Source organism: Poecile atricapillus, chromosome 1, assembly GCF_030490865.1.
Source record: "Poecile atricapillus isolate bPoeAtr1 chromosome 1, bPoeAtr1.hap1, whole genome shotgun sequence".
In the NCBI taxonomy this organism is placed as follows: Eukaryota; Metazoa; Chordata; class Aves; order Passeriformes; family Paridae; genus Poecile; species Poecile atricapillus.
Genome location: NC_081249.1, coordinates 103244923 through 103259213, shown reverse-complemented (window position 1 = coordinate 103259213; position 14291 = coordinate 103244923). Strand labels below are relative to the sequence as shown.

Sequence of the window (14291 nt, the reverse complement as noted above, 5' to 3'; positions counted from 1 at the left end):
ATTAAAAGCAACTGCTATATAGCAACTACGTGTTGACTCACATGAAAGAAATTAGTGCTTCCTTCTATGTTGAAGACAAATGACTACAAACCGGGAGAAGAGAGCCACTAATTTTCCATTAGGAGAAATCCTGAGTAGCTTGTATTTTAAAAGCACTGCTGCATGTAAAGATAGCACAGGTTATAAGCAGACAGATATCCCAAAGATAAATACAAAGTTTAATCAGGAAAGCTGCAGGAGATCTGAAGAGCAGATCTACCATCAGGTTTCATCCCTCATGCCTGCAGAGGTAGAAAAGCAGGTTCCTGGAATTCTACAACAGCATCTTAACAGAGCTGCTGTGGAGTGCAGCAAGACCATCCCTGCTCAGCAACCACCAGCTTCATTCAAAACTCAGAGAAGCACACAGCTTTCATCATTCTGAAGAACTATTTGTAGTCCTGTAATATATCCAGTGTTCCCATTTAATGACCTTCTGGGAACCCCTCCAGATTTACCACAGGCCATAAATAAATCAGATTACTCCAGAATCAAGTATTTTCATCATCAACCTTGTTAAGACAGCTTTTTCATCAGATGATTCCAGACCATCTACCAGGTCAAGTGAAAATGTCTGGTCCCTTCATGTTTTAGTTCCCTCAACACTAAGATGCCATAATCTTTCACTACCTCTGCCTAGAATGTCACCTTCAGCATCCTGATGCATGCTCCCATCCTGCACAATGTGTTTTGTGCAGACTTATGGTAAGGGTCAGCAAATTGAACCAAGGTAAAGCTGCCAAAACCACAAGTTACTAAGACTAACTAACTGTGTGAGTAAAGGCAAGATCTAGGTAAGTTACTCCAATTCGGCTCCCTACAGCAACACAGATGTGCCCACCACAAAAGAGGACAGAGCAAGCAGACTTCAACACTTAAGTTTCTTTACAGCTTAAGCTGATCCAGATGCCACTCTTTGCTTACCTCCAGGTCTGAGAAACAGAAATGATAAAGATATTCACTGTTTTTTTTGTCTAATAATCCGGTATAATTAATAAAAATTACAGCAGGGAGGTAAGAAAAGGGAGTAAGTCAAATGAGAGAGAAGTGCACTGGTTAACACAAGGTCTGGACTGTTCATGGCAGGAGAACAGGACTACCTACAACAGCCTCAAGTATCCATGAAATTTCATAAGTATTTGTTCAAGGTTATATAATGGGTAGCAAAAGCATGCATGGGGAGTTCTGACTCCTCTTCCATCTTAACCACTTCATTATTCCCTTACAAGAATCTGATGATCCTGGGAAAAAACAAAAATAATGTCAGTATATCCAAGGTGGTTGAGAACACAGCCAAACACCATTTTCTATTTCTGGTACTCAGCCATCACACTGACTCTAGCTCTGGCTCCAAGTATCAGTTCTGAAGCTCAGGTCACAAATATGGGCAACAGCAAAGTCTATTCTTACCACATGGAGCCTATCATGCAGCAGCTGAGCTGATCTAATGGCTCACAGCTGGGAAAAGGGGGAGGTCTGTCATCTCTTTGTCCCACATCTGCCTTCTCTATAGCACTGGCACTTTTAGCAAAGCCATTCATGAATTCTACTCTTACCAAGCCCTTGACACGTTAAATAAATTTGCAAAGGTGTCAAGGAAGTATCTGAACTTAAGCAAGGTAGGCAGTTTGGTTTCTTCCAGGAAGAACCATCCAAGACGCCATCAAACAGCCCCCTCTGTGAATGGAGGGTTTGACTGAAAACTTGGAGATGTTACTAAGTAACAGTGGGCCCACTGCACCCATGGCCATAAGCAAGTTTCAGAAGTTCTGTCAGGTAGATTATTTAAGGACTTTATAAACAGCAATACATTTTCCAGAATGAAGCTTAAATTCAATTGCCCAGGAAGAAAGTTTTATACATCTTTGACTGAATTTGAAAAAGGCTGCCCCACCTACCCATTCCTGATGACTTTCCATACAACTCATGTAACCAGAAACTTACTTTAGCCTGAAATGTAAATACAATGCTAAAAGCAGCATTAAGAAGGCTGGGAAATCGTCTTGTACAAGCAAAGTAGAAATTTACATAAATTACTTAGCCCAAATTCACCAAAATTATGTCACCACTCAAAGTTCTCTCAGACACCTGATGAGCTGAAAAGCAATTATTGTATTTCCAGAACAAAGAACTTTCAACACTGGCTAAAATTTCAGCAGCAGATCTTCTTCCTTAGCCTTTAATGGAGTAACCTACTTATCAAACAGTTTTTAATCAAGACACACCAAGACAGTTTTCATCTCTGGGCACCATCTCTATTTTCAGACTGGTGGCCTCCTCACAATTTTGTCAAGGAAGTAAATTCCTTGAATTCCGATCAGGATCAGCTCTGACCTCTGTATAAGATGGCACATGCTCTGTTTTTACCTGGCTTTCACATGACTTTCGTAGCTTGGTTCCTTGATTTATGACCCACAGAAGCTCTGGAAGAATTTAAGCAAAATCCTTCAAACTATTTTAGCATTAAAGCAGGAGGCAAAGATTAGTTAGCGACACAAATGTTACTACAGCAAATCCAGTGTTCTTGAACTAAATGAACCTGAGCTTGAAATGTCAGCTATTTAGATGTCTGGATATTTGTCAGAATTAAGTCATATTAAAACAGAGAGCCCTGTGTACTTTGTAGCTCATAGCAGACAGGTTGAGGTGGGTAATTTTTTTCTTAAAAAGCATAAAACCTCCAGCCCTGAAACAAAAAAAAAAGTTATCAAAATATGATCTACATTTAGCCAACATGAGCATTATTTATTACCACAGCACTGTTCTACACCTCCATATTGCACCTTTCAACTTAATCAGATTTTCACTATTTGCTTTCACCTCTCCATGCCGGTTTGAATATTAAGAAGCAATCACATTATCCCATCTCTTGCAAGTCAAATGGTAGACAAGAATTCATGCTTAATGTTATATGAGTTTTCAAGCTGCCTCATTTTCCAATTTAATACCCTTTTTTTTTGAAGTGGAGCATATCTCGCAGAAGGTTTGGGTCAATTCTGCTGCAAAACACAAAGCTTTTAATATTCCATAAATGTACACGGGAAGTTCAGGCACTACACAGATGTATGGTTACTTAAAACCATAGGAAGGGCAAGAAAATGCTCATACTCCAATTTACACACTTGCTAGGAAGATTTATGAAATTCACAATTTAGCAGTTTTCCACAGTTCAGAGTCAAGAGAATCAAATGGGCTTTCACATCTACTTCTGATGAAAAGCAGAAGCATTTGATATGCAATTTTGTGGGACACACCATAAGGAATTTTTAGGAGTTCTATTTTACTGTCTTCCAGTACACACCTGAAGACATCTAGGCCCTCAAAGCTACACAGCCATAATTAGTTCAGTGAATCACTTGTGGTTCTTCTCCTAACTGTGCCTCCTTCCTATCTCCGTTTCCTCATGTCAAGTGATCAACAGCCACCCAGGAACTCCTTTTCCATTTTAAGATTCAGCTACTTTCTTGAACTGCCTTTAAAAATATTTCTACTAGGAATCGGGACTGAGGACAACACCAGTTCAAAGACGCACTGTAGGAACACAACTGCACTTTTTTACCTGTGAAGGTACAACATGCTCACATACATAACATACCTCACATTCCCGAAGATCTTATGCAAGGAACCAGATACACTGAACCTGTGCTGAATGATTTACCCAGACTAAATGACCACAAGAAAAGTCAAAGCCTAAATGACCACAAGAAAAATCAAAGCCATTTCATCAACACAGGCTCAAAGTTTTCCAAGATGCACAATTGCAAATTTTAGTTTATAGTTCCTTAAATCAATGTGCCTCCTTTCCATTACACTTCTGGGCAGCTGAAAGGCTTTTGAAAGTTTCCCTTAATAAGGTAAACAGCTATGAAGCTTTCACGTGAACACATCAAGGGTCAATACAGGTTTCTAACAATCCATACCCCATGCCATGGCTACTCCTGCTTCTGCAGTGAGAGCTTCACTAGGAATAGTCAGCAAACAGAAGATGTTCAAAAAACATCAAGTCTGCCCTGACTCACACAAGGAGAAAGTGAAACAGGAAGGATAAAGAATATCCCAATACTTGACATGGCCCATCCAGAAATAGAATTCCTTTCCAGCTATCTGAATGCAAAATAGCCCTTTGCAAGGTGAGTATGGAGTTAAAGAATGCAACATCTGAAGTCAGTGTTAGATATACCAAAATATGTTTGTCTATGGCATGATCTGCTTTTTTAATACTAATTAAAGCAACAGTAGAATCAGAAGATAATTAAAACTTAGATAACTACACTATAACTGAAAGAAACTTAAGACTGTGTATTACTCTTGAAAGCCAGCTGTGTTCTTTGGTCTATCTTCCCCTGTACCCTCTCCTACTAGCTAACCCTGTAAACTCTTTCCTCACTAAGTAATTGCATTCACACTGAGAAGCAACTCAGAACTCAACCTCTACCCCCATGAAATGATGTAAACAGCTGGTAACTGTTCAGCTGGCGCAAGAAATCTTCTCTTTGCACCCCATAATAATAATAGAAAATCTACACCACTTAGAGTCCAAAATGAATGAAAGAACTAAAACTGATATAAGCTCATGACTTCCACATGACTCACTAATCTTCTGCATCTTTATCCTTTTTTTTTCTCATCCAGAATTTGTGCTAATTTCTGCAGAAAGACTGTAAAAGCCTGTTATTTAAAACATATTGTAGGGGCAGGTACAGTAGACACATTCAGTCTTGGGACACAAACATGATAGCTGGTTGGGGATGGCAAAACAAGACTCAATACACAGAATTAAACATAATGTTTAGCAGGAAGGGCTCAAAAATGCAGGGTCTTGGGCAAATGAAGTCCTTTCTGTGTATTCTTTCAACAGCTGTGTTTGGTTATGGTCACTATAACATCAAGAGTGACAGATCCAGCAAGCTGGCAAATATCACAGCTCCAAAGAGTAAGAACTGTTAGCACACCCTAAAAAAATTGCTCTACACCATGGTTAAGAAAATCTTACAAATATTGCCCACTGGCCAGACAAAGCTCTTCTTGCTAGGTATTTACATAAGATGCAAATAACAGGAAACTAGACAGTCTTTCTATATTTAACCAAAACCTTTTAGAAGGGGTAGTTAGAATTAACATCTTCCCTTTTCATTGTTTTTCTCTGAGTTTGTCTAAGTAAGTATTTAGTCTCAAGATGAAAGATTGAAACTGTAGCTGCTTCTTTGACACATTAACATGTGCTTCTTTGACACAGCATGGGAACTAACCCACCAGATAGAAAAGAGAACATCAGAGTGCAAGTCCCACCTCATTAATAACACACTGAAGCAGTTGAGAGAAGTCCCTTAAGCCTCTAAACGTGACCTTGGGGAAGGGAGCATTAGTCCACATTAGCTGTGGGAATAACCTGAGAATATCAAGATGATACTCAGAAGAAAGCACCCAAAAAGTAAGCAGAGCCTTACATTATCAAGGGCATCAACAAAATCAGAGCAAAGGCAATTTTGACCTTAAAGAAGCACTTAAGGATGCTCTAGGTTCCACAGGCAAACAGTATATGATGATTAATAACCTGAAGCATATTAATGTTTATCTTGTTGCTGGATGATAAATCAAGGACAATTAAGTCACTTTCCCTTCAAAAATGAGACTTCAGTCTTTAGCTAGTAAGTTGCTCAATTAAGAGCATTCCACAACCCACTACAAATATCCCAAATAAAGCATGAAAACCAATTTAGTATGGCTTTTGGACATAACAGTCTCTCTAACTTACCAACAGATCATTTGGTCTGCAAAACACACCTACATCCCTTACAGAATACTGGTAGTATGCTGCAGACTAAAAATTCCAGCCCCAGGTTAACAGCCAGCCTTTTGGGCTGAAATTACAACTTCCCAGCAACTTTAACAATTATTCCTCCTAATTTGACTCTAACAAACACTAAACATAGAAACAGCTGGGTATGGTTACAACTGAGTAAAATGAGCAGGTCACAACTCACATTGTGGTGTTTCACTGGAGCAGCACTTCCCTCCCACTCAGCATTTAAAGACAGAGTGTGTCAAAGAGAAGTCAAAACAATATTCTAATACTACACTTTCCATCCACTATTCTGATTCCTCCATGTTTTGTAGGAAAGGGGAAGTAAAATACTTAAGAATCAGTCTTTTTTTTTATTTTTTTCAGTTAATTCAGCAGAATATATAACAAGAGGAATATGAAACTATTGTTTAAAAGGATACTATTTGATTTATTATTATATTTTATACTGTTTAGTTGAAAGTCTCATTCATGTGCAGCCCTGGGCCCATACAGTAACTTCCTTCACTTCTCCTACACAAGACCATCAAACACATTTGCCAGCACACTTTGAATCATCCCTTTCTGCCACATTGCCCAAAATGTTGTATGATACACATCTTTAGCGTACACATGAATGATTTCGCGTACACATCTTTAAAGAAAGAAATCAAGTTGAATCTGGAACTGAACCTGGCAGGGGATGCAAAAGAAGAGCTTCTCCACATATGCTACCTAGATAAAGAAAGTCAAAGAAGGTGTTACCCCTTGATAAATAATGCTGGAAAACTGGTAACAAGTGATGAGAAGGCTGAGGTACTCAACAACTTTTTTGCCTCAGTCTTCAATGACAGCCTCTCTTCCTGCTCCGCTTGAATGGATGGGTAGCAGGATGGGGACTGGGGGAACAAAGGCCCTCACACTGTAAGATAGGGCTCATGACCACCCGAGGAACCTGAATGTGCACAAGTCTATGGGACCCAATGACATGCATCACAGTCTTGAAGGAACTGGCTAACTTAGCTGCCAAGCCACTCCCCATGATAATGGAAAAATCATGGCAGTTGGGTGAAGTCCCAGGAGAAGGGGAAGCATAGTACCTATCTTAAAACAGGCCAGAAAGGAGGACCCTGGGAGCTACCACCCTGTCAGCCTCACCTCTGTGCCTGGGAAGATCACAGAACAGATCCTCTGAGAAGCTTTGCTAAGGCACATGGAAGGGAGGTGATCTGACAGCCAGCATGGCTTCACCTAAGTCAAGTCTGGCCTGACCAACGCAACGGCCTTCTGTGATGGGGTGACTACAAGAGTGGACAAGGGAAGAGTTAGAGATGTCATTTATCTGGACTTCTCTAAAGGCTTTGACATGGTCCACCACTCCAAATTGGAGAGATGGATTTGATGAGTGGACTGTTAAATGGAAAAAAAATTGGTAGGATGGTCAAATCCTAAGGGTAGAGATGGTCCCAGAGTTAAACTAGTATGGAAGCCACAGGAGCCAATATGCAGTATGCTGAGCACTGCTCTTTGACTCTTAGAAGTGCACAAAACTCCACCTGGACCTTTAGGAATCCCAGCATTAGCGTTAATGGAGGCTACAGAGTGTCCTTGAGAAGTCTCATTAATGGTTGCTCTGTTTTGCTCTACCCTAAACATACACTTCTGACACCTGTAGCTGAAACCTCATTGCTGCTCCTCTCTACAGAAACTTTCACTATATGTCAAGAGATGTTTGTGAACTGAAAGATATAGAAAACACTGGGTCACCTGCTCTGACACTATTCATGGCTGTGCACACTGGCACAATTTACCCTGTCCCTCCTTACCACCACATCCATACTCAGCAGATACATCTCCCTTCCTCACATACACCCTCCCAGGCACTGGTTCTGGAGTCCATGACTATGTGCTCTCCTGTCACTAGACAACCACATGTGAAATCTGTTTTGGCCAGCAATTAGCACAGTAGCATTCAACAGATCATTTGACTGTGGCATGACTGCCTGTCTACATTCAAGCTTCATTTTTCTGTCCAGTCCCTTCCATTGAGGATATATAAGAATCTAAAAGGTTTGGATTCCCCAGCCTCCCCACTGCATTGAACTGCTTATAATGACAGGATTTAATAGTTTATTTTGAGCATTCAGAAATCCTTAAGTTACCATGACACTCCCAGTTTTCTTACGTTAAGCAGTTGGGAAGAGATAATACTAAAGAATCTGTGCTCCTAAAGTGCAATTATTTCACATTTTCAGTTCTGTTGTGCTCACTCTTACAGCAAAAGAGAACAACATCCTGACACAATTACTAAGGGATTCAGTTGGGAATTTTATGTTTAATCAGATGCATTTCTTCACAGATGTATGCTCTATTTCTCTTCCTTAAAATACACACTACAACAGCAAAAAGCATTCTATGCCCCACACATCCCACCACACAAACAAGTCAAAGAAGAGGTCAGTCAGTTTTGACTTAAGTGTGATCACAGTAGCAAAAGGTTTTGGACTTAACTTTTCAGTCCTGCAAAAGTGTCAGTACCAGGAATGTTGTTTTCTAATCAGTGTGAATGTTACTGGAATAATTAAAACTAGTAAACCCAAATTACATCACCAGTACTTATGCCCCTAAAAAGTCGCTTCAGTCATACAAAACCAGCACAGTCATTAAAAGCACTCACCTTGAATTCACAGTTGAGAATTTGTCTTTAGTGAGATTTATAGCCATGACTCAGACCATTCTGCTCTCGATCCTTATATTCAAAAAAATGTAGCACTGGCTGTTCTAGAGAAAACTGCCTACTGAAATAAATCACCAAGCTGATTTCTGTGCTGGCACATAGCAAACAATTATCTTGCCATACACAGCACCACATAGCTTGGATCAGCCAGACTATGGCATTACAGAGGTGGTACTGGAAATGACTTTTCCATAATTCTGCAGTAAAATAATTCCAGTGTGCTGACCCCCTTCAAGGTATCTTGCACTTCAGTAACAGACTTTTGAGCTCAGGTAACTCAGAGAGTGATTTGCTGTCAGTGTGTTCAGCTGAGCCTCTCAATTTGATTCTAAGTACGGACACAGTACATAGATCCCTCAGCACATGTTCCTTGTGTCAGCAGAGCACACAGCAGAACAATACCTCAGTCTCTATCACAGCCTTATATTTGCTACAATTAACATACAAGCATCCTCAATAAATATTTACTGAACTGGAACATCCTATAATTGATGACTCAATTTCTGCTCCTAGGAACTCCTATAAAAGTTTCTGCTCTTAGGAGAAAAAGGCTGTGTTTTGGTCTCACTTTCACAAACAAAGTCCAATGACTAATATCTCAGGCCTCTCCCTGCAGCATTCACTTGATCCTTGCAGAAGCCTGAGAAAGAAGAAAACCAAAAATTCAGCAAGGAGAAGGCCATACTTGATCTCATGGACAATCAACTGTTTGCTGTTCATACAGAGCAGTGTTCATGCTTATGTTTATTTGCATAGAACACACCCAGATTTCAGAATACGTATTTGCTTGCAAAGTAGGGTCGGGTGGCCAACAGCCATCTCTATTCCCTGCCTTTGCCCCGAAGTGGATGTCTCCTAGAATATCTTTAACAAAAGAGCAGTTATAGATCCACTTCATGTTAACATTTGTTGATTTTTTCTCTAGGCACTCTTTATATTCCCATCTGTAGCTCAAGTAACACAGATAATAATATCAACTGCACCAAGCCAATGAGCCAAAACAACACTCACATCTTACAGTATTTCTAAAGAAAACCAAAACTTTGCTAACTACTCCCACTTTCACCACTCCTGCTCCAGCTGCTGTACAATCAGTCACCACATGCATGAGGGGAAAGGGCACAGAGTCAGTTTGATAGGGATTGCTAAATGCTCAGGCAGAACCTAGTCTTCCTCGCTTAAAATTAATGCTCTCCAAAGTTAAAACATGTGACAAATGCCCAGTAAACCAAAAGCCAACTATAAGCAAACAGGTAAAGGGGGGTGAAGGAAGGATGCAACGGGGAGAGAACATTTCACCACTTTTCAGAATACACTTCATGTTATATCCACACTTGTGCCCCACCCCACCAAGAGAAGGAGAGGGCACCCCAGCTGCACTGGCCTCACGAAGTGCCCAAATTTAACATCGATTTTGAGGGTGTTATTCCTGCTGCAACTCCCACCTTTAGTCTGCTCCAGATCCTTTGTAGACATAGAAGTAGTTTCCTGGGAGAGGGAACACCACCTGAGTCCCCCAGGAGAGAGGCACAGACTCCCTAGCCCCATGCTTCCTCTCGCCCTCCTACCAGCCTAAAAGATGCTTAAATTCACCCTTGCCTCAGGGACTCCCATCAGCTTGAGGACTCTACCTCAGGTACCCCCAGACGGCGGGGAAGCCCCACTGACACCTTATGGAGTACCTGTCCACACCTTTACCTCAGGGCACCCCACACCACAGTGAGCACCCCCATTCACCCGAGGGAGCACCCCCTGTACACCTCAGGGATCCCCCCTCAGTTCCGGAAACATCTCCGTTCACCCCACAACAGCCCACAATTCAGTGAGCACGCCCCTGTGTACACCTCAGGGCGTCCCACACCTAAAAGAGCACTCTTCACCTCAGAACACCCTACACTTCGGGGGACACCCCCGATTCACCTCAGGACACCCTCCTCCGCCTCAGCCCCCACCGAGAGCCGTCCCGAGGCCCCGCCGTACCTGCTGCGAAGGCAGCTCCACATGCAGGGCGCGGGCGGCGGAGCCGGGCGGTAATGCGGCGGAACCGGCAGCCGAGGTCATCCTCACGCAGGGTCCCCGCTCCACTTCCCCGAGGCTGCCGGGCGCGCAGGGGTTAATGGCGGCAGCAGCGCCGAGCCGGCCGCCCGCTACGGAGCCATATTACCGCAGTGCCAGGCGGCGAGGGAAGCGCCACCTCCGCAGGCCCATTGGTCCTGGCGCCGCAGGGGCGGGAGCCCAGCCGAGTTCTCGAGTTACGACTGGTTTAATCTGACGCAAATCAACTCCCCGCTCCGCCGGCCCTGTCAAACCGCTGGAACGCGCGCCGGCGTCATTCCGAGGGCGCGCTTCCGGAAGGCGGGACAGCGCCCAACCGCCGGCAGTGATTGGAGGAGACAGAGTTTGATTGACAGCACGCCGTCCGTCACGTGTGCGGGAGCTGTTGTCATCACGTGGTGGGACGGAAAATAGTTCAGCGGAGGGGACGGGGGGGCGGTCGCCATGGCACCCGCAGGGGCTGCGAGGCTGGACCCGGCTCTGGATCGGCAGTGGAGTCATCCTCACCACCCCTTCACATCACTCCGACCTGCCCCACATCATATCCACCTGCCCCATGTATCACCTGCCCCACAGCAGGCCAGCCTGCCGCCCGTCACATCCGTCTATGTCGTGTCAATATAAAAAAGACCTTAGGCTGCTGCAGAGGGTCCAAAGGAGGGCCATGAGGATGGCGAAGGGTCTGGAGAGCCTTACAAGGAGCAACTGAGGTCACTTCTTTTGTTCAGCCTGGAGGAGAGACTGAAAAATGAGAGCAGACCTCGTTGAGGTCTTCAGTATCCTCGGGAGGAGAAGCAGAGGGGCATGTACCAATCTCTTAACTTTCCTGACCAATGACAGGACCTGAAGAAATGGCCTGAAGCTGAGGTGGGGAAGCTTTAAGTTGGATATCAGGAAAAGGTTCTTCATCCAGAGAGTGGTTGAGCACTGGAACAGGCTCCCCAGGAAAGCGGTCACATCACCAAGTCTGACAGAGCTCAAGAAGCACTGGGACAATGCTCTCAGGCACATGGTGGGATTGTTGTGGTGTCCTGCACAGGGCCAGGGATAGGATTTGATGATCCTGATGAGTGTCTTCCAACTCAGCTTATTCCATGATTCTATGAACCTTCTGCACATCACATCCACTTGCGCCACATCACCCAACCTTCTCCACAGCACATCCACCTGCCCCATGTCACCCCAAGCTGTCTCATATCACCCCAACCTGTCCAACAACAGACCTGCCTGCCCCACATTGTGCCAACCAACCCAATATCAGAGAAACCCATCCCACATCACATGGACACATCCCATTCCATGCCAAGCTATCCCACATCAGGCCAACTCATGCCGCATCATACCAACCATGATGCCTACACACACCAAAACCCAATGCAACCATCTCCTCAGCACCTACCTCCATCCCATCCCACCCAGGCAACATCCATCCTGAGCTGAGGGGGGACCATGCCCACCTGGAACAGCACCATCCCCACATATCGTTCAACTCTCAGAGCACCAGTCCTGCCCCAGTACCCCACCAGGGCCATCCATCCCAACAGCACTCTGCAGCACCTGCCTGGCGTACGTGGTCATACTTGAGATGCCCATCCTCATGGCACTGCCAGGAACCATTAGGGACTGAGCCAAAACACCTGTCCCTGCACTGCTGGGAACACCAGTCCTGCCATCCCTTCAGAAACACTGGGAATGCCTGTCCCTAGTGTGTGACACAGCACTGAAAATGCCCGTTCTCACTGGGCTGGACAGCTCTGAAGGGGTTCAGTGTTCTGTACAGTGCTGGAAAACCCTGTCCTCTGCTCCTCCTCTCCTCCAGTCCCCAGCACTATGCATCTCCCACACCATGGAGACCTTCCTGCTGGAAGCCCAGTAAGCCTTCATTCACCTGCAGTACTCCTGGGTTTGTAATATCCATGTTGTGGTGAGGTGCTGTAATAGAGTTGTCTTTAGCACTTATTTTGGTCTAGGGTATTAAAAAGCGAACTTGTTAAAAAGAGGAATTAAAATGAAAATTGGAATGGAAAGTCAAGTTTTCTGGGGTTTGATGGTCATCCTTGTGGGATGAAGTAATCATCTTCCATCCTGGTCCTTCTTTGCAGTTGGTCACCATGGTCTGTTTTTCTCCAAAATGCTTCCTACTTGAAATGGAGATGCTAAACTTTTCCTCTGGGTGATTCCCTGGTGTATCCCATAGTAACACATCTATATGGACATTTTTTCCCAAATTGTTTGATTCTGCATGTAGGCATCAAATAAATTTGATACCTTGAGCTTAAGTTTTGGACATTGTTGAGCCTGGTATTCTGTGTGAGATCTGGATGTTGCTGTCTCTGATCAGAAAATAATTAAATATAGTGGCCTTTTTTGGAAGATCTGGGAACAAGTGTATCTCCATTTTTTCCTTCTGATTGAATAATAAAAAAAAACCTTTCTGTTTCACTATTTTCTATAGCCAGTGTACTATTTTCAAGCACCTAGACTCCTGAGACATGCTGAGATCAGGAAGTTCAAACATAGTAATTTTGGACCTGTTGTATCAGTTTGATTAACCTCCTGGTTTCTGGTTGATTAGAAGACATACTCTCCTTCCTTCTGAGCATCCCATCTTCGCCTTGGACGATTGAAACTTGATTTTGATGATGAAATCAGGGCTGTTTCTTTGCTCAAGGTGTGAAAAATGCATTAAGAATGACAAAATTATCTAAACATCAAGAAATTTTGAGAATGCTTTCTGCCTTTGAGACTCTTGTTATGTTTCCTCCAAGGAGCAAAACTAATTCTAACTTAGACTTTGATATAAAATCAGAGAAGATCATAGCTGTAAGAATAGTTTTTCCTGAGATAAATCACTAAAAACAATTTATGGAAGCAGTGTGAAGATGCCACTGCTTGTTTGCCCAAAATAAAACAAAAAAACAAAATATCTTTTAAAAAAATAAGTCCATCCTCAGATGAAACATGTTTCTGTGACTGATTTTCCCCCACTTCTTCACCTTCTCCTTCTATTAAAAGTATGTTATCAACATTATTCTCATCTTAAATCCAAAACACAACCACTGCTACCATCTACTAAGAAGAAAATTAACTCTGGGTATCCCAGAGAAGACCAGGACACTAATTTACTTAGATTAGCTGAATTTAAAGTCCATACATCATTACTATAGCAGAATTTTCCCACTTTTCTTCATTTCCACAGGAACACACTGTGAATCACACTGTGATAATAAAGTAGTGATATTTAGAAAATTCAAGTGATTTACTTACCATAGCAGTTCACCTGCCATGTGTCTGGAGATTGCATTTACTGCTTTATGTAGACTGAGAGCTCTAACCCACAATTCAGGGACTAAAAAGTAAAATATTGCCCAGAGAAAAATTCAAATATGATCCCAAAACCCATGTGGGTTTATTAGTGATTTTGTAGCAGTGTAACTCATACAGCTGAAAAGAAGTCCTGGCAGATTTCCAGTTCATGCTAGCTCAAGCTTTGGCCTCATTCTAAATTTCAGATTTATTGTTGGGTTTTTTTATGTCAGCATAAAAAAGAACCATTTCCAAGGACATTATACCATGAGAAGTTTGTAGGGATAAGGTTTCAGATTTACATCTGATTTTCATGAGTTTTGAGAGGATTAGTACCTGCCTTGTATAGTTCCCCACAATGACCATTCAACA

General features: G+C 42.9%; 1 protein-coding gene across 2 annotated transcripts in view; it reads right to left on the bottom strand.

Moving 5' to 3' along the window:
- UVRAG (UV radiation resistance associated) overlaps positions 1-10809 on the bottom strand; it is a 100053-nt gene extending 89244 nt beyond the window's left edge. The window contains exon 1 of one of the 2 annotated variants that reach the window (XM_058830004.1): positions 10539-10809. In XM_058830004.1, coding sequence (XP_058685987.1) covers positions 10539-10619 — 81 coding nt within the window. In that variant the 5' untranslated portion in view covers positions 10620-10809. The remainder of the gene's footprint in view (positions 1-10538) is intronic. The other variant, XM_058830003.1, reaches the window with a different exon arrangement.
- Between the last annotated feature and the right edge of the window lie 3482 nt (positions 10810-14291).